Source organism: Cuculus canorus, chromosome Z (assembly GCF_017976375.1).
Source record: "Cuculus canorus isolate bCucCan1 chromosome Z, bCucCan1.pri, whole genome shotgun sequence".
Lineage (NCBI taxonomy): Eukaryota > Metazoa > Chordata > Aves > Cuculiformes > Cuculidae > Cuculus > Cuculus canorus.
The window spans coordinates 28,413,255-28,434,052 of NC_071441.1; the positions used below are offsets into that span (position 1 = coordinate 28,413,255).

Consider the following 20,798-nt stretch of genomic DNA (forward strand, 5'->3'; position numbering starts at 1 on the left):
AACTTGATTTTTGCAACAGAGACTGGTTGGCAAAAGGAGCAGCCAGCAACAGACAACACATCTAGTAAAACAGATAGATTGGGTGGTGGCTTGACATTCATATCAGCTTACTGGCATCTCAGCAAACAAAAACACCCCAAAAAGCATGGAGTGAGCCCCCCACGTTGAAGGTGTGGTGATCGACTGAGTCCCTGCTTCTAACAACAGAAGTGGCCTTGCCAAGGACCAATCAACACATACAAGTTGAGCCACCTCGCCATGAGGCGCCAAAAGGTTTTCAAAGTTATAAAATTGATACCTGAAAACCCTTTTCTTTCAGGATGAAAAAAATGACCACCTTAGCTGACAGATAGATCAATGGGCCTGGACCTCTCTTCCTCCACCAATAAAAGAAATGTCTTGGCAAGAATTGCACCTCTGACTCTGTCAGACGTTTCCCTGGGAAAATAACTGCTAATTTGAGTTTTTATGTTACTTGCTTTACATGTAATTGTTAACTGGCTATAAGTGTTTAAGCGCTAACACAGCAGTGAATTTATCAAGGCAATCCCAAAATTGTGTTAACCTGCCACTTGAATTAAACCACTTACTGCCTCCAGCACTGTGAGACTGTCTTTCTGACAGGCAAGCACTGCTAGCTGTCCTGGGCTGCAAACCACATGTATTAACCCTGTGACTACCAGTCTCCAAGGAGTCCCTCACAGGCAACCAGATTCTGACTTGTGGCAAAAGCACATATAAGCACGCACACATAATCATATAATCATAGAATGGTTTGGGTTGGAAGGGACCTTAAAGATCATCCAGTTCCAAACCCCTGCCATCGGCAGGGACACCTCTCATCAGATCAGGCTGCCCAAGGTCCCATCTAACCTCGCTTGAATGCCTCCAGGAATGGGGCAGCCACATCTTCCCTGGACAACCTGCGCCAACGCCTGACCACCCTCATGGTGAAGAAATTTCTCCTTATATCTAGTCTAAATTTGACCCTCTCCAGTTTATACCCATTGCCCCTAGTCCTATCACCACAAGCCTTTGTAAATAGTCCCTCCCCAGCTTTCTTGTAGCCCCTTCAGGTACCGGAAAGTCACTATAAGGACTCCTCGGAACCTTCTCTTGCCAGGCTGAACAGCCCTAACTCTCTCAGCCTGTCCTCATATAGGAGATGCTCCAGCCCTCTGATCATCTTTGCAGCCCTTCTCTGTACCGTTCTAAGAGGTTCATGTACTTCTTATGTTGAGTACTCCAGAACTGGACACAATACTCCAGATGAGGTCTCACAGAGAGGAACAGAAGGGCAGAATCACCTCCTTCGACTTGCGGGCCACACTTCTTTTGATGCAGCCGAGGATATGGTTGGCCTTCTAGGCTGTGAGCCCAGACTGTCACAGACTTAAGTCACAGACTGTCGACCAAGTCTGGGACTAGAAACAGATCCAGGCGCACCTAGACATCCTCTGTGAGGGGCGTTTAGAAAGCAAGGGGGTCCATTCTCAGCTTCATGGCTCAGTAAGAGGGCCTCCTTAGCCACCTGTCAGAATGTCACTTGTTTAAAATGACAAAAATCAAAATACACTACAATGTACTTCAGGTATGTTTTCTTAAATGGGGTGGGCTGTCCTCCTTTTGTCAGACAACGTTTTGTGTTGAAGTGCTTTTGTTAGCTGTTATCATCTTCTTCAAACCTTTTTTCTGCTGCACAGTGTTTGCATTTCTGGCACTCCATGCTCTGACTTACACTTAGGCTCAGCTTTCAAAAGTTCATTTGCAAACTGAAGACTGGAATTACTTTCTTCCCTACCCAAGCATAGAGCAAGCAGTGTGAGAATCTAGGCAAGAATTTTTAAGTCTCATAGAATTTACAATAAAGAGGAATGTTGCTAGGGATGCTTACAGAAAAGATAATACAAATTTCTGGATTGTGGCAACTCTTCCCTTACAGAAGGTTAAGGTAGTAAAGGCACAGTGTCCAAGTTAAGAAACCTCCAAGCCCTAGTAGGATTCAAAGATGGGGTTAGATCCTCTAACTGAGGTTAGATATTTGGATCTTCCTAATGTTAGGTCTGAACTATCACAAGAAACAGATATTGGGGTTACACTTATTAGACAAGCAATCTTTTGAAAAGGTTAGCAGAGAAGATATTATCATTACAAAATGCTAGACTACTGTCTGGCTTTTCAGAAAAAGGAAACTTCTTCTAAAACTTCTACTAATTCTAAAATTAAGAAGATACAAGAATGAACAGTAAGCATTAAGTTTAAAAAAATCCTTTAATCTCAAACTTTTGACAGAGCATGAAAAAACTAAGCCTGGAGGCAGCTGTCAAAACACAAATGAGATATGACTATCAATTTAGAGCAGGCATACCTATGAGACAGATGTCTTCCTAGTGGAAATGTATTTAAGCTCTATTCCCCTTCACCATAACTATCTAAGTTTAGCCATGCGCAGAAAACTGTTCTTGAAACTTTCTCAGTTATGTTCTTTGTATGTCGTGGTCCCACTGGATTGGTTTTTTTACCATATTATCAAATATTTACGTACAAATTGATTTCATGCAAACCAGTCAAGAGTGACAACAAAATCAATTAAGTATTTTAAATTTCCCATGCTTGTGACTTGCTTTTTGTCCACTTTTGTCTATATTTTGTCTCTTAAGTTCCATGTTTTCCAGTGTTTTATTTAATTCTGCTGTCAGTACTTGCAAAACTGTGAATGACACTTTTCTTTTTTTTTTTTTTTTTTTTTTTTTTTTAATTTTGTTTCACAGCTGCCAGACAGCCACAGCTCTCACTGGTCTGTCACACAGCTTGAAGGGCAACTTATGGACCCTATTATCTTCACCTCCCAGCGTCGAGGATAGAAGAGCAAAAACCAAGTAAAAAGCCATTTCATCCATTTTCTTCCAGGATCAGTTGACAAAAACCGTCCATGAAAGGAACCACAACTGAAACACAGTCCTTTAAATTTCACAAAGCTGCAATAAACAGATGATGAGGTTTTGCCAGCATGGGCAACAAAGGATCACTACTTCTCTAATCACATCATTCTACAAAAAACTTCACTTTCTACCTGTGCAAAAGTTAGAGAATAACAGACTTCTGAACTTCAGTTGTCTACCTGGAATAACTACTTTTACAATTACTTTAATGCTTTTTTAAAAACTTTTTTTCTCTCTGCAGGAAGTAGTTGTTAGAGGGTACATTCTGTTACTTCAGCAACATACATCAGCTCTGGTGCTTTGCTTATTTTTATACAACACGCTTCTTTGCATTTGTAACTCTGTAAGTAATTAAGGCAGGAGGAATAAAAAGCAACGAAAGAAAACATCTGCCAAAGCTTGTCTTAAGAATGCTTGTTGTTTAGTCTACAGTTAGTATTTCTTATACTGTAATGGCAATATTGTGATGCTTTGCAGACAGTTTAGCAAGAGCACAAGTAATTAAAGTTAGGCTACGTGTGACTTATTGTTCTAATTTACATGCAAGACCAACAAGATACAGTCATCGGCTGTAATCATAAACCATTACTCTACACAGGAATAACATGTAGGAAATCTTGCCCCCTCCTCCCATATTTCTCACTCCCATGGGAAAATTCTGTTACCAGCCTCTACAAAGTTTGAAGAGGAAAATACTTTTTAGCATGGTGCTCCGCCAAGAATTCAGCCGTATAAATACCAGGCACACTAGAAAGACCCTTTTCCTTCCCTTCCCTGCCCCATCTGTCAGGAAAAAGCAAGGACTGCCCAACTAGCAGTCTACTACTTCTCTACCCACAAGGTATACATATAATGAAAATTTTCTTGGCAACATAATGATGCAAATTTGAGGTCCATCCCTGACTAACCTGTCTGATATAAGTGATGAAATGTGGATGCAATTCCCCCTCTTCCTGGCAGTGGCTCCTAACGACAGCCTCAAAACCACATCTTCCCATTTTCTCATTAGCTTGATCCTGCTACTGTACAGATGCAGGAACGTCGAGTGGCCTGGAAAAACGACTGTAAAGTCCTTTAGGTGCACCTTAATCTGCCAAATTGTACCACACTCCAGATAATACCGACGTGTAGGGATTCCTGGGGAAAGCTGCAAGCAGCGTTCAAGTTGCTGCAGACTGCAGCACTTGGGGATTTTCAGTATTTTTGAACTTCCTATTTACTTGGAATTTAATTATCTGTTTTCTTTTTAAGCACCTTGGTAATGTATTAGCAAGCTGCCTGCCCCTAAGCTCCGCCTTCACGTTTCACAGCTGTCCAAACCCTGTCGAGTGTTAATCATGGGGCAGACCTTTGATGGGACAAAATGAACAACAAATCTAAAGGCTTTTTCCGGCTCTTTCTAGACAACTTCTTTTCACCGCTGTACGTTTCCTACTCGCCGCCTCAGCCGCTTCAGCTCACTCCCCACCCCACCTCCCTCTTCCGCCTCTCCATTTTTCCACCCGCTGACCTATTTACAACACATCTGTCCGCGAGAGCCGGGGTGGAGCCAGGTGGGCGCCGTTACCCCCGCTTGCAGGAGCTCGGCACCGACGGGTCCCGGCTCACAAGGCGCTGCGGCCGCACCGAGCCTCTGCAGGGCGGTCGGGGGGACTTCCCCCCTGGCCGCGGGCTGGCGAACGGGGGGGCTGCCTGGTGTTCCTTTCGGAGCATCCCCTGCGCACGCTGGCTCCTCCTGGGGTAGCTGCGGAACCGTGGGAAAATATGTTATCGCCGTGAGTCGTAGAACAGTTAGGGTTCGAAGGAACCTTAAAGATCATCCAGTTCCAAACCCTTGCCATGGGCAGGGGCACCTCCCACTGGATCAGGCTGCCTAAGGCCCCACCTAACCTGGCCTTAAACGCCTCCAGGGATGGGGCATCCACAACTTCCCTGGGTAACCTGTGCCACTGCCTCACCACCCTTATGGTGAAGAAATTCCTCACGTCTGTCTAAATCTGCCCCTCTCCAGTTTATACCCATTGCCACTAGTCCTGTCACACAAGCCTTTCTAACTAGTCCTTCCCCAGCATTCTTGTAGCCCCTTCAGGTAGTGGAAGGTCGCTATAAGGACTCCACGAAGCCTTCTCTAGGCTGAACAACCCCAACTCTCTCCGCCTGTCCTCGCGTGGGAGGTGCTCCAGCCCTCCGATCATCTTTGTAGCCCTCTTCTGGACCCGTTCCAACACCTCCATATCGTTCTTACGCTGAGGATTCCAGAACTGGAGACGGTACGCCACCCGAGGTCTTAGAAGGGAGGAACGGAGGGCAGAATCCCCTCCCCGCCCTGCTGGCCACGCCCATACAGAGTTGCCCTGGGCTGCGAGCGCACGCTGCCGGCTCATGCCGAGCTGCCCCCGCTCAGCCCCGCGCGGTTTCAGCGCTCCCGGCACTGCCAGGGAAAGCCGCAGCAAAGCTGAAAGCAGAGCAGCGGCGCAGGGGGCGGTGGGGAGCGGCGGGTGTGCGGGCGGGGCAGTGCTGCGCTGCCGGGCGCCGCCTGCCCGACACACGCGGAGCCGAGTCGGGGCGCGAGAGCGCAGGTGGGTGCTGCGGGCCGGGCTGCGGGGCCGGGGCCCCGGTGGGCAGCTGTCATGCCCCCTCCTCCTCTTCTTCGTGCTCCTTTTCACTTTCTTCTCTTGCTCTCCTTTTCCTCTTGCTTTTCTTCCTCTCCTCTGTTTCTTTCACTTCACTTTAGTTTTTTTCTCTCTCTCCCATTTCTCCCTCTCTTTATCTTGTTTTTTTTCCTCTTTCCTTACCTTTATTTTCTCCTCTCCTCTCCTCTCCTCTCCTCTCCTCTCCTCTCCTCTCCTCTCCTCTCCTCTCCTCTCCTCTCCTCTCCTCTCCTCTCCTCTCCCTTTCCACTCTTTCCCTTCCCCCCTTTCCCTCTCTTTTCTACTCTCCCTTCTTTCTTTTCTTCCTTTCTCTCTCTTCCCCCCTCCCTCCTTTCTGTCTTTCTTCCGTCCTGCCTTTACCTTTTCCCGCTGCAGTGCACGCAGGGGAGCCCTGGGCATTCTGTTGGCCTCGCGGGTTGGTGTCAAACCTATTGGTGACCAAAGGTTCAGGGGAACCTGAAACCTGGGATGTGGGGATTTTTTTTGTTTTGGTTTAGATTATTCCCCCGCCTGCTAAACTTTCTGTAACTGAGAAAACCATGAACACCCTCCCCCCAACAGCAAAACTGTTTAGAAGGTTGTAAATTTCTGTGGCCAAGGTTGGGTGGGAGGATTCTGGAGCCTCACAGGAGGCTCAGTTTGGCTTTGGCACTTCGCCTCCTTTCAGTGTTGCTCAGAAAAAGTAGATTTCTTTGTGGGGAAAAAGAAGGAGTGGCAGCAGCAGGGAACTGCTGTTTTGGAGCCCGCAATTTATTTTTTTCTTTTTTTTTAATAGAATATGAGGTGGATGACCTCAGATCTGGCAAGAATAACAGTCAGAAATCGTAAGAGAAGAGAGGACAAATCTAGCATTTCGGTCTGTCGACTTGAACTTGAAAATTCTTTTGCAAAATAGTGCAGTATTTGTACCCCAAGTTTGAACGTAGTTACAATGGTACATTTCTTCTGAAAATAGATGTATATAAAAGAAAATACTCTTCTCTCCTCAGTGATTCTCTACTTATGGTAAACAATAGTAATCAACATAATCTCTTTCCTATTAATCTGAATTTTCTGACATAATACTTCTTTACTGAGGCCAGAAAAGCCAAAAGTTCTCAAAAAAAACCCCAATGGATACCTTTGCCAAGTCTGTTCTCTTTATTCTAACTTAAGCAAAATGCACTGGGAAACATAGAAGCTGAAGTCTGCTGTGCTGAGAATACAGTGATTTGCTTGTTGCCACAGTGGAAAACGCACTGCTAGTCTTATGAAAAGATTTATGTTTGTTTTTCTTATAATGTCCTCCTAGTTTTCCTTTGGATTCCAACATAATCTAAAAGTTCTCCACTTAGTTTGATTCATAAGCTCCTGAAACCTGAAAACACATGACTTTGTCAACCTAAAATTCTGTCTTAGGGAAGGTGAAAAAAGGTAATTCCACAGGAATGTGGCATGCCAAACTAGTACAACCAACATAACTCGTACTGTTAGGTTTACTTCATAGCTCCAGGGAAACCACTTCTTACAGTGTGAAGCATTATTATACGCAGGATAATCGTGGCACTAGTACAGAAGCTTAATAGAACATGCAGAAACCTCCTCACATTTCGGAAAACTCTTTGCTTCTCCGAGAGAATAACATTGTAAATTGTGACAAAAACCTGCGTTTGGTAACTGTCTTACTAATATATCCCAAGTGTGCATTCTCCTGTTACAATCATAGATGGATTTAAAAGCTAATTTTAAATACCACTTAGAGGTGTGGGAGGATTACGGGATTTTCCTACTGAAAAAATCATGTAAAGGAGGGAATAAGAGGTGGTGGTTCTCGCCCAATATAAAGTTTTGATGAACACCAGGCAGTTCCACTGGGTGTTAAATTGGACAACAGTACTTTAAAGAATTTTTGTTCTGTGATTTTGAACTGTACTTCCAAGTTAGTTACTTCAAAGTAAAACGTATCTTCTCATCAGTACGAAGAGTCACAAACTTCTTGAGGTAGAACTGCTAACGCAATGATTTGCAAAAGGGGCTTTACTTTCCTTAGTTGAAATCTTTTATGGTTACAGCTCTGCCTGGGGGATCTGTACACAAATGGGAATAAGACATTGACCTGTTCCGAGAAATATTTACTTCATACAGTAGTACAAGAAAGTACTAGAAAAGCTACCGAAATTTACATTTTTTCAATGCCATTTTACACACTGAGTGTATGTTCATGTGGGATTTCCTCATTTTTTAAAAGAAAAAGATTTTAGTGTGTCAGATTCCTGACTTTTAAATGTATGATCTCCAGATAACCATAGGGTTTGAAGTTATTTCCATACTTTTTTTTCTCTGAAAAACAGCAATCTACTTTTAGCTGCTTTTACTGTTTAATCCCCATGTAGTGATAGGTGTGGCAGTACCAGTCATTTGTGGAGTTATGTTTAAATCTGCCTTCTGAGCTAACAGGGGACTAGAAACGTGATACTTTTTGCTATAAAAAGGAAGTTTTTATTATTTTTTTAAGCTCCTCTGAAGGAGATGCCCTGCTCTTGCTGAATGTTGTCAGTGAGCAGACAACTGCATCTACCTGGAACCTTGCTGCTGCCTCTGCATGACTTTTAGAATTAAGGTCTAATTAAGTCTAATGGTAAAACAAATACTCAGCTTATGACCAATTCCTGTTTTCAGTAAGACTGAAGGTTATCTAACAGAAAAACGTGAGTACTTTCATTCATTTACACGTGTCTACTTTCAAGATTGTGCTGCTTGATATCATAGAAATGATGAGTAAATGTGACTACTCTGTGGCTGGCAGATCTCTGCAGATAACCCTGTATCTGCACAGTGTGTCTGTGCTCATGCATGTTTGTATTTATGCAAGCTGCTTATGGCTTTAAAAATCACTTCCTTATCAGAACAAATGTTCTGCATAACTGAACCTGAATGGAAGCAGGTTAATTGTAATAACTGCATGCAGGCCATGTGTGCTTTGAAGCATCATGGAGATGCACTAGTAAAACTCAAGGACTTTCCAACAAATCCACCTTCAGTGGAGGACTTTTTTTCTGAAGTGCTGAAGAAAAGTTTTGTATCTCCATTAGAATTTGTGAATGAGGAGAGAGGATCTGGTCAGCACCTGCTCACTCACTATTCTCAAGGGTAGCTGAAGTTTCCTTACATCTTCCCTCCCTGTGAGGCAAGGGAAAAATAAATCTGTTCTGACTCTCGCTCCCCACCCATCAAAACAATTACTGGTCCATCCCAACTACCACTTCAGAGGTGGATGTACTCAGCATGGCATTTTCCACTTGGCTTTTCTTCATAACATTTCTGTAAAGCAAAAAAAACCCAACCAAACCTCAGGTAGTCATGAATGGATGTAGGCTTTTAGTGCAGCTGCCAGGAAGTTTTTGAATACCTGTTGTAAAGCTGTGATTAAAAGCTAATGTGTCTGTGGACATAGAATAGAAGCCTGCCTAATGTTGCTAGGTCATCTCCACAGCAGCTGCGTGCCAAAAATCACCAAAGCAACTACAAGAAAGTGAACATAACCGCTTACTTCCTCTGGTATTTGCTAGAGGAAGCAGAATAGGAGAAAATACGAAGGGAGGGATCTGTCTGCATGTTAGTTCAGCAGCCCACAAGTCTAGGAGTGTGATGACACTAGCACATTGCCACTAAGCCTGGAAGACCTATCACCTGCTGTTGTTATAATTGTTTTTGACATACTGACAGACTCCACGATGATGCTCTCTCCTACCTTCCTGTCAGTCTTTCATGAGATTTACAGCCTGTCGAAGTACCCCAAAGTACTTTCTTATCCTACACGTACCCTCTTCTGAATTTACGGTGCTAGTACTGTCCCACAGTGTATTTTGGAGGCTACAGTGCTTGCTTTTAGATGTTGAATTGGTGTTTAACATCTTCCCTCAACAGTTTTTCCACTGATGTGAGAAAAGAGTGAAGTGCCCAAATTAAAAGACACCTGATGGTTTTTTTTTTGTTCCTGTGCCTCTAGCCCTTAATGGTTTTCAACTTATCATGATACAGCTCTACATACTTGCTGTTTCACAGCAAGCCCTGGCTGTTTTTTCCAAGAGAAAGATATACTTGACGTAAAAAACATATGGTAATTGCTTAAATACAAAATATACATATATATCAAGTTTATGGTTTCACTCTGCTCTTTAAGCTACTTACAGAGAGGACAGAGGAGAGGTGTGCATTCTACATGAGCGGGCACAAAGGGGGCCCTGTGATGCCTGAGTAGTGGGAATCCTGTTTTCCCAATCCTGATGGAGTAACACGGGCAAAATTAAAACCCCAGAGAGTGGTGCAACTCTAGTGTAACATTGATTAGCGGCAGCCATTGCTTTTAACCTCCTTTAGGAAAAGACACTTCTCTTGCTCTCGGATGTATCAGTCTAAACAAGTGCCTGAAGCCTGGATGCTGGGTTTGCTGGACTGTGGCATGGGGAGCAGGGATTTCCAGGGCACCACAGGGCCGGTGGGTCCACATGTTTAGTCTGTCAGGCCATGGTGTGGCAGCCGGGGACATCCCACCATGCTAGCCCAGGGTGGGGCAGCTGGGAGGCGTGGTTGCAGGGAAGCATCAGCCACCTCCCTGGGAACAGGGATGGGCCGATGCTGGTCTGGGACTTGGGCCTAGCCTGTCATGGCCCATGGCTGGGCTGTGGTGTCTGGGGACCAGCCCTGCTGCGGCAGCACTGGGGCAGGAGCTTACAGCCCCAGGATGCTGAAGCAGGGTCATGGGGGAGCCTGGAGAGGATAGCTGGAGCCTATAATTGCCTGCCAGCAGCCATGAGGGCTGACCGCAAAGAGCTCCCCAGAGGCTGGCTGGCTCGATCTGATGGACCCCTCCTGCACCAGCACACAGCAAGCACAGATGAGAGCAAGGCTGCTCCTTCCACATCATGATTATCAGGCCAGTTGCATGCTGAAACTGCAACCAAAGATGTCTACTGTCCATGTTTCTGTGTTGCTGAGCCAAGGCACACTCACTTTGTCAGGGCCAACATAGTGGAGCTCTGCCTGATCTGTGCCCTCGCAAACACCTTTTTCCTTAGGATCAGCAAGGATTCTTGCTATTAGCACTGCTATTACGTGCTGCAGCTCCATTCCAGCCTGGTTGTATAAAACCTCCATGTGAACCTTGGTCTCCCTTTACAGTCTTGTAAAAGTGTTTTGTTTGCTTTTTTCTCTGAAGGCCTAGGTTTCTTGCATTATTTTCTGTTTATTTTTTAAGGATGGATGAACCTGAATTTACCTAAAATCACACGCTGAGCTGGGCTCAAAGGGTATTGCTCCCTTTTGTCTGTGGCCACAGCCTTTCTTCTGTGAAGGTTATTTATTCCCTTTCAGCTAGTTTGGCATAAGTACCTGTGTAGTCTATTGCCAGTTCATTTCAGTCAGTACCATAGGTCAGATTAATAATTTCACGGGTATAGTTAGCATAAGTTTATACAGTAACCAGGTAAAGACATTGTTAATGAAACTGGCTGATTTACAGAAGCAATTTTACAGTAATATAAAAGTTAAATCAGAACCTGACTTTTATCAAGATATCTTCCAAACTGGCAGGTAATGAGTGCTTGTTTCACAGATGAGTAGACTAAGAGGCAGATGATCCAAGTAATTTGCCCTTTGACACAGAAGGGGTGCCAGAAATGGACATTTAAACTAGGTGTAGGAATCCTTCTTCAATAAGATTTATTTAAATGGCAACACTAGCCTTACTAGAAATCAAGTTGAAATTATCTTGGTTTTGTGTTTAGACATACCGTACAGTTTGTATACAGCAGTGAAGAATAGTTTTGACAGGAAAGGGAGAAGTAAGCAGCTAACTCAATCTTTTTACTAACTCCTCCAAATACCAGCAGCTGCTATAAATTTCCCCTTTTAATGACTACTACATGTAGTAGTCACCTGAGGAAGAATTGGTAAAAGAAGGAAGAAGGTTGAGTGTGTATCTTCTGCAACTAAACTTGAGAGCAAGACCAAGGCTGTAGCATCAAGTCTTCTATCTGTGGTTATTGACACCCTGACTTCTGCTCTCACACAGTGTAAAGTGCTGCCTCTGACACGGCATTCTCTAGTGTGCTCAATAAAGTTATGCAGAGCTTGTGAAAAAGATGTTAGAAGTTTTACTGAATCAAACCACATAAAACAAAAAAAACCCCTGTGTTTTTAGATGAATCTTTATCCTGTAGAGGTCAGCTTTTGCAAAGAATGGGATATGATCAAATTTTAGGACCTTTTAGAAAAGGAATTATAAGCAAATTGTAACTTATTGTAAAGAGTGTTCAGAGGAAGCAGTTTGTCTGCAAGAGAAATTTAACTAGAGGGTAAAACCTCCACCTAAAGATGAGAGCCACGTTAGTGGGTGTTTGCAGATCTGTCATTCCTGCATAATGGAAATGCAGGGTCTGATTAGTCTGAGCTTAGAACAATAGAGGAATTGCAGTTAGCTGGTTATACAATGCTTTTCAGAGAACGATTCTTTATACTCCTTTCAGCTAAGGTTTATTCAAGAACAGGAGCAGAAAGGACTACTTAGCAAGGTTTATTCTTTGGAAATTGCAGAAGGTGAAGACTGTAACGGTAGCTTTCGATTAAGACTATTTCTCTGCCTTTTAAGGAACAGGGAGGAGGTGGCAGTCCTCATGGAGTGAGTTACTCCACAATGCTACTGCTCCTGTAAAAACTGAGAATAGGCTGAAATAGTAGTGCTAGCTCTCATACTAAAGAAAGAAGGATTCCAGCTTTTGTAATCGAAGGGTAACCGGTATCACAAGGTTCATCCTATGGAAATACATACTTGGTATGTATTTAAGACTAGTATCCTTCCTTTGTTAATTTCATATGTGATGGATATTACTTTCATTGGATCAGATCAACTAGACAAAATGACCAGGACATCAAGTTAGCAAGCATGTGGTAAGTTATAAAGCATGTTAAAACTTTCTTTAAATTATGTCATTGTGTTTGATGGCACATGGCAAACTAAAGTGGTAACTGTGGTAGCTTTTTAGATTTCAAATTCAAAATGTGGTACCTGATACTTAAAAGGTACCTTTCTATGCTTTCAGCTGTAATTGCACAGTAGTTCATCTAGCTACTTACCTTCAAGGTTAAAATTTTAGTTTTTCCAGTCTGATTGACTTCACTGTACACCTAAAACAGGCTTGGAACAAATGTCCACCTCCCTAAGATAAATTAGAAATGCAGGATAAAATAATTAACAGGTGTAACTCTGAAAACAAAGTACACTTTTTAGTAAATGAGCTGTTTCTATGATGCTGTTAGTCACAAGTATTTTGTCTCTGCCTAGGCATTTGTGCAGTAGTATACACCTACTACATATGGATCGATATCCTCAGTCAGCTTGCGAAGCTGTGGGCATAGTGGTAGACCCAATGTGCAGTGTATCCTAGTGACTACTGAAAAAACCCTGATGCCACAGGTCTTGTTTTCTAACATGTACCAGTTCCAAGATTTGCAAGTACCCAGCTGAAAGGCACAGTTTGAGAATTAAAAGCTAAAATGACACTGGAGTAGCTTAAAGAAAAGGAAAGGAGGTGGGAGAAAAATCTTACCCTGAACAGCCTACAGCAGAACCCAGAGTGAACAGAGCGCACACAGTTCTTAAACAGATTCTCTTGATTTTCTTACCAGTTTTTTAAAGTAGTGATTATTCTTAGAACTGTTCAGAAAATTATTTGTACGCACTAAACTTTTCTTGGAAGTATTAAAAATGCAAGGACCTGTATATCTCTCACATACTTCAATATTTCATTAACCTGTTATTTTATAGATTACAATAAATGTCTCCCAAAGGAGACATTGTCTATAAACTGTAACAGCTTTTGCAGTTAGAGGTTGATTTGAAACGCAAACCTGTACTGAATTATTAGGCAATAATAACTTAAAGCTTGGGAATAGAAATATTTGAGTATTTGAGCATTTAAGTATCAAAGTGAGTTGTTTAACGACGTCCTGTTCTTGATCAGTTTATCTGCATGAGATAGTAGTTACAAACAAATACACCCAATCCTGTAATCCAGTTCTAGACTGCAGTTTTCTCAGCAGCTACAGCTGTAGCAGCTGCAAAACTGCAGTGATCCCTTCAAGGGGTACTGAAATAGAAGGAAAGATTCTTAAGGGGACACAGGACTAACAAACAAAAATAACATAATGCCCATGAAGTAAAGATGAAAATAAGATTGCCATATGATAAATCTTGTTGAAACTCAGAGTTGCCACACATTTCTACATAAAATCAATCGCTGAATCATAAAACCAAGTGTGTTCAAACAATAGTAACACAGTGCTGCTGTGCTCTTAGATTTATGCATATGCAATGACTTAACACAATAGCTGCCTGGAGGAGAAGGACCTGGGGGTGTTGGTTGACAGCCGACTGAACATGAGCCAGCAGTGTGCCCAGGTGGCCAAGAAGGCCAATGGCGTCTTGGCTTGTATCAGAAATGGGGTCACCAGCAGGTCCAGGGAGGTTATTCTCCCTCTGTACTCGGCACTGGTGAGACTGCACCTTGAATACTGTGTTCAGTTCTGGACCCCTCACCACAAGAAGGATGTTAAAGCTCTGGAGCGTGTCCAGAGAAGAACAACAAAGCTGGTGAGGGGGCTGGAGAACAAGTCTTACAGGGAGTGGCTGAGAGAGCTGGGGTTGTTTAGCCTGGAGAAGAGGAGGCTGAGGGGAGACCTTATTGCTCTCTACAACTACCTGAAAGGAGATTGTGGAGAGGAGGGAGCTGGCCTCTTCTCCCAAGTGACAGGGGGCAGGACAAGAGGGAATGGCCTCAAGCTCCGCCAGGGGAGGTTCAGGCTGGACATCAGGAAAAAATTTTTCAAGGAAAGAGTCATCGGGCACTGGCATAGTCTGCCCAGGGAGGGGGTTGAGTCACCTTCCCTGGAGGTGTTTAAAAGACCGGTGGATGAGGTGCTGAGGGGCATGGTTTAGCCCTTGATAGGAATGGTTGGACTCGATGATCTAGTAGGTCCTTTCCAACCTAGTGGTTCTGTGATTCTATGAAATTAGGTTTAGAGATAGATCGTATTTATTGCCCTTTACCTTAGTAAGGTATTTTATCAATTCAGTCACACCTATTCTCACAACTCTGAATGTTGAGTAACTATGCTATACTAGTTTCTTTCTCCCCTTCTTATCAGCTCTCTCCTGATGGTATTTCTAAGCTCATCTGCAGGATGTTGAAGAAACTGTATCTCACATAAAAAATCTTGAAAGGCTTCAAGAACTGCTTTCCCATTGAGAAGGTATAGCATGACTGGCATCCAGGAAGTGAGTGGTAAGTTACAATGGAATCTATGTCACCACTGAAGTAAGCATAAAGCATTCCTGTCGAACTCAAAGTGTGAAATATCAAATACTTGCTTTCCAGTAACATATCTGATTTACTGGCTTTAATTCTGTCACTTGAAGCTGAGTAAGCTCATTTCTTCCTGAACTGTGGTTTTCCTGTCTTCTTGGTAGAAGACAGGAAGTAGCATCTCATGAAAATTGTCTGCCTCTCCCAATCTTGTTCTGAAAAAAAAACCTAATTTAATTAAATAATTTTTAATTTTCAACAGTATTATTTTTGGCTGAACTATTTAGTCTTTTACTGTCACGAAATAACAATGTAATTATTAAACAGTTTTTTAAAGAACCTTTTAGTACTTGAATGACAATTGTATTTAATTTTATTTTAGGATTTTTCCTTCCATCTTCCTGAAAAACTCACCAAATTCCTGAGAAATACAAACTTTTTTTCCGAAGTTATTGAAGTTGATATGAGCAGAGTGGAGGGTGTTTTTTTTAACCCTGCAAAGCTACCTGGTATTTGAAATGCTGAAGAGGAAATTACGGTTTTGTCACAACTCGCGGTTCAGGCTTTTCTTGGGTCTGACTCTTATTTTAGTAATCATTTCAGTTTTGAAAGTTAACCAGAAACAAGATTTCTTAAATCGGAGACATCTAGAGCTGACAAAAGAAGACCCTATTGGCAATGTTAACTGCACCAAGATTATAGAGGGGGATATAGAAGAAATTCAAAAGGTAAAGCTTGAGACATTGTCAGTGTCTTTCAAGAAGCGCCCCAGACTAACAACAAATGATTATATTAACATGACAGCAGACTGTGCCTCCTTCACCAAGACTAGGAAATACATCATGGAACCTCTCAGCAGTGAAGAAGCAGAATTTCCAATTGCTTACTCAATAGTGGTTTATCACAAAATTGAGATGCTTGATAGACTTCTAAGATCAATCTATGCTCCTCAGAATTTCTACTGTATTCATGTTGACAAAAAGTCTCCAGAATCTTTTTTTTCTGCTGTGAAGGGAATAGTCTCGTGTTTTGATAACGTCTTTATTTCTAGCCAGTTAGAGAGTGTTGTATATGCTTCATGGAGCAGGGTGCAGGCAGATATTAACTGCATGAAAGATCTCTACAGAAGAAGTTCAAACTGGAAATACCTAATAAACCTCTGTGGCATGGACTTTCCTATAAAGACCAACCAGGAAATAGTAGAGAAATTAAAAGCTCTTAAAGGTGAAAACAGCTTGGAAACAGAAAAAATGCCTGTTTATAAAGAAGTAAGGTGGAAAAAACACCATGAGATTATCAATGGTAAAATAAAGAACACAGGCGCAGACAAACAACCACCACCTCTCAGTACTCCAATTTTTTCTGGTAGTGCCTATTTTGTAGTTAGCAGAAGATTTGTAGAATATGTATTAGAAAGCAGTAAAATACTTAAGTTCATTGAGTGGGCAAAAGACACTTACAGCCCAGATGAGTATCTGTGGGCAACAATTCAGAGAATCCCTGAAGTCCCTGGTGCAGTTTCTTCTAGTGATAAGTACGACGTTTCTGACATGAATGCACTGGCCAGGTTTGTCAAGTGGCAGTACTTTGAAGGTGACGTGTCTAAAGGTGCACCCTATCCACCATGCAGTGGAGTTCACGTTCGGTCTGTCTGTGTTTTTGGGGCAGGAGACCTGAACTGGATGCTACGTAACCACCATTTCTTTGCTAATAAGTTTGATACTGATGTTGACCCTTTTGCAGTGAAATGTTTGGAAGAGTATTTGCGGCACAAAGCTTTGTATGTGCAAAAGAACTGAAATACTGCATGCTCCTGTGATGAAACATACGGACAAGTAGTATACAGCTATGTACTTTAACATTTTAACACTGATGGGCATGATGCTGATGACAGGTTATGATGGTTCTTACCATGTTAGTATGGTGGTAATGATGTCCTCCCTGCCTTGTCTGTGGTCAAGAGGGAGAGAGAGCATATCTCAAGTGAATATGGGGATACTTTTTGTTGCACACCAAGGACTGGAACTTTGTATACAAAATCAAAGATGGCAATTTTTGATGGCCAGCTATTTGGAATATTTATTATCTAAAGGTGTAATTAATAGACTAGCTTTTGCTAAACTATTTGTTTTAAGGCTTGGAAAATGCTTGTTGTTAATGGTCATTCTTCATTTTCATCCCATAAATGTAATGCTAGCTGAAGGGAAGGGTAGAGGAGGAGAGGGGAAAGAAAAAAAGGAAGAAAGCAGCTGGCCTGCACCGACTTCATTCTGAGTACTGAAACATCTCAGGAAAATAACATTAGAATTGGTCTGAAAACTAAACAAAAGGGACTATACCAAAGCAAGCTGTTATCATTTAACTTAAGTCTGATTGCTGTAGTTCTGTAATGTGTAATTCTTAATCCTCCTGAAAATGTAATCTGCAGCATGGAGTATTAGGACTAGTTCTTTTGCAGCCAAATCTTGCTTTTGTACTCTTAAAGCCCCCTGATAATGTGATATAAAGTTTATACACTAGTTTGTAATTACATCTTCTCAGGGAAACTTCAGTTTTGTGCCTGATGAGAGTTTAGAGTTGTAATTTTACACTCCTTATTGTATCAAGAGTCGGTTTTGCATCCAAAATGACTCAAATTTCTCAAAAACTTGAAAGAACTGCAGTAGTGTGTACATGTCGCTGATGGAACTGCTGGTTTCTGCTTTCTGTCAAGCTCAACTTGCATACCAGATTCTTTTAACACTGAGTATGAAAAAATAAAGTTATTTTTCTAAATTATGTTGCCTCTTCCTGCAACTGAAGTCCTTCTACAAGCACCACAAAAAATCCTTATGGTGAATATCTTAAATGTTCTTACTGTAGGTTGCTATACAAAACCGAAGCTACAGCTGAGGTAGGTCCTACCTGTTTTCCATGTTAATTCATTTATGTGTCTGCGCTTGTTTAGGTTTAGCTGGTGCAACTGATTTTTGTTTATTTGCTGCTTTTGGTGAAAGGGGAAGGAGGAAATCTGGATGAGTTGTGTTCTGGGTTAGGTCCCTGCTTATTTTAGCTTTTGCAATGTGGCACAGAAGCATGGTGATGAGACAACAGGACAGTGTGAGGGATTATATTATCTCTTTCCATATAAATTCAAGTTTGTCATGTATAGTTGCAGCCAGGTGTCTCATCTTACCCCTGAGATGACAGTGGAATTCACTGGAGTCACTAGCAAGTGGTAGAATAGACTGATTATTAATTTTTTTGTTTCTTTGTTTCTTGAACTGTTGCTGTGGTGGCAGCATTTGTTTCTCACAAAGGTCACTTTTCATTCTGTCCTGATGTGTGCTCCAATACTGAGGCATTAACATAATGAACTGCTTACTGTTGGTCATGCAAACAACTAAGGAAACAAGCAATTTCATCTGAAATAGGCTTATCCTTGCCAACCCCAACTCCAAAACCACCTGAAAGTTGTTTGGGGAGTCTTCAGAGTCTCTCATATGGTGCATAATTAGGTAATTAAAAGCTGTGAGCTGAGCAGTGGAGGGAAATACACTGTCTTCCACACCCTTTGGCTTTTCTACAAGAATGCTCTTATAGACAGTCATGTTCTTACACCTTTGCACAAGCTATAACAAGGTGTAACTTCACTGTATGTAGTTCTGGAAGTTCCAGGAAGTCATGTTATATTTTAACCAGAAAGGAAGGTGCTTTTAAGAATTTCCACCTAAAGACAAGCTACACAAATAGCTGCTGTGAGACCAGAACTGCTAGTTCAAATAGACTGGAAAGTGATACAGGAGTTCTGTGCACAGGGTCGACTGCTGACTCACTTGTATAATACAATGAATGCCTGTCTCTATCTGTTGTTAATGATACTGCTGCTATGGATGAACAGGGAAGACGCTGGTTGACTTATGTGCTCCAAATGTTACTGCTTGGTTAGAGTCAAGAGAGATCTGGTGTACACTCACTGTATATTCTGGTTCTGCACAGAAAGAAAGTTTTCAGCATATGTTCTTTGTAGGATAAGGAGGAATTTTTTTTTTTCTTCTGGGAAAAGTGAATCACAAAAAAACCCCTACCTCCCTAAAGCTGATGTGTGAAGAGAGACCCTGATCTAGTAGATTTTAAATGGTCTAGAAAGGCAATTAAATGAAAAGAACTCTTAATCTCTTGAACAAATACTGAATGTGCCAAAGGAAATGAATAGATTGAAGTCTTGCAACTAAGCATATGGGAGACACCATAGTCACCAATAACCAATAAGGGAGAGAAAGCAATCTAATGTATATTAGTATTTCACTGAATCTGCGAAGAAACTTAGCCAAAACAGTCATCATCCTAGAATCAAACAACTTTGTGACACCGAGAAATATCAAATAAAATCTAGATTATATCCCTTACTAACATCAGAAGCTCTTCAGTCAATTCAAACATGGGAAAAATACTGTTACATAAAATGGCTTCTCATTTCTAGTGAGCACTACCATTCATCCCCAGCTAAACATTTCAATAATGTTGTAGAACGGTTTTCATAGTTTTCGAATTCTTTTATTTTAAATAAATCAGTTTCCTTAATTGAGCTTTTAATGCCCTAGACTGCAGTGTTGTAATTTAACAGTAACGTGCTTTTGACAGGAAAGGAGCCTTCCTAGTGCCTTAGACCTCAGACCTAAAAAGGCAATATCCTTTAGGTTGTGTTCTTTATTCTAAATCAGTCACTCAGCTTTTTCCAGATATTCTTACTCAGTTTTCAAGAATCTACACTAATCTGATTTATCAAGTTGTTTTCATCATATATATCCTGAATTTTTCTAGTTTCTCTAATTTATAACTGAAACGAGTCAGTCTCAGTTATAAATTTCTAACTGTTTGCATAGAAATAATAGTTTGGGGCGAGTAGTTGTCTTTTTTTTTCTTTTCTGGGCCAGCTATTAATCTCGTGCAGATCCTTTGTATTTCATTGTGGTCTCCCTTATTTGCCTTACCTTATGTTACAATAGCTTCAGATAGGGAAATATTTTGCTCAGTGCCCTCATTTAAATTCTGTGGGTCTGAAACTGAGCTTTGCTGTTGGACTTTTACACTTGGTTGGGTTCTTCCAGGACCTGCCAGTATTCTTGCTAGTTTGTCTGTCTTCTACAGCTATAATAGAGCTTGACAAGGAAGAGTTAAGAACACAACCATGTCTTTGAAGTCAAACCAAGGTGTTGAAAAATAAATTGTTTTCCCCTAAAAAACTAAATTGTGTAGAAAAAAAAAGATTATATAGAAAAAAAATTAACTAAGAAAAACATGTCAGAATGGGCCCTGAGTAGATGTCACCTATTAAAATCCATGATGCATACTCCAAGACAGGATATTGGATTTTTTAATGACAAATACTGATCTAACTATACTTTTAAAAATTAATTTCCTCTGAATTTGGGAACCTTGGTCTACTGGGAGATCTAGTCACATAAGTAATGATGTTTTATTCTGTACTATTAAATCATATTAATAGTAATTAATATCTTCGTATTTTTTTATTTTGCAGGGACTTGACCCTGCATTCATTGTCTCATTTAAACAAGCAGTATTTCAGAAATCCTTTAACAGAAAATGTTTGGTTACTAATGAATGAAATTAATTTGTCTAAATCAAAACCTGTTATCACTCTTCCTTTCAACCAGCTTGCCTTTGCTTCACTTGGGAGTAGGAAGTGGAAATGATCATTTGGCTTCAATGTATATTTTGCTAACTGTTATGGCATAAGGAAAGTGGAAGTTGGCTTAGCATCGTCATTTATGGGTAAATACTTAGTATATTTTGGCATCAGCTGTGTGAATTTGCACTAGTGATGCTGGAAAGTGGGATTTCCCAGTGTTGATGTGAAATGA

At 41.5% G+C, this 20,798-nt stretch overlaps 1 protein-coding gene across 1 annotated transcript; it reads left to right on the top strand.

Annotated features, from left to right (window-relative positions):
* The first annotated feature begins 5,451 nt into the window (after nucleotides 1-5,451).
* On the top strand, nucleotides 5,452-17,712 carry GCNT1 (glucosaminyl (N-acetyl) transferase 1). The gene is made up of 3 exons (XM_054054948.1): nucleotides 5,452-5,521; nucleotides 14,777-14,913; nucleotides 15,317-17,712. Exon 3 carries the CDS (start codon nucleotides 15,453-15,455, stop codon nucleotides 16,731-16,733), a length of 1,281 nt encoding a protein of 426 aa, XP_053910923.1. The 5' UTR covers nucleotides 5,452-5,521; nucleotides 14,777-14,913; nucleotides 15,317-15,452; the 3' UTR covers nucleotides 16,734-17,712.
* The last annotated feature ends 3,086 nt before the right edge of the window (nucleotides 17,713-20,798 follow it).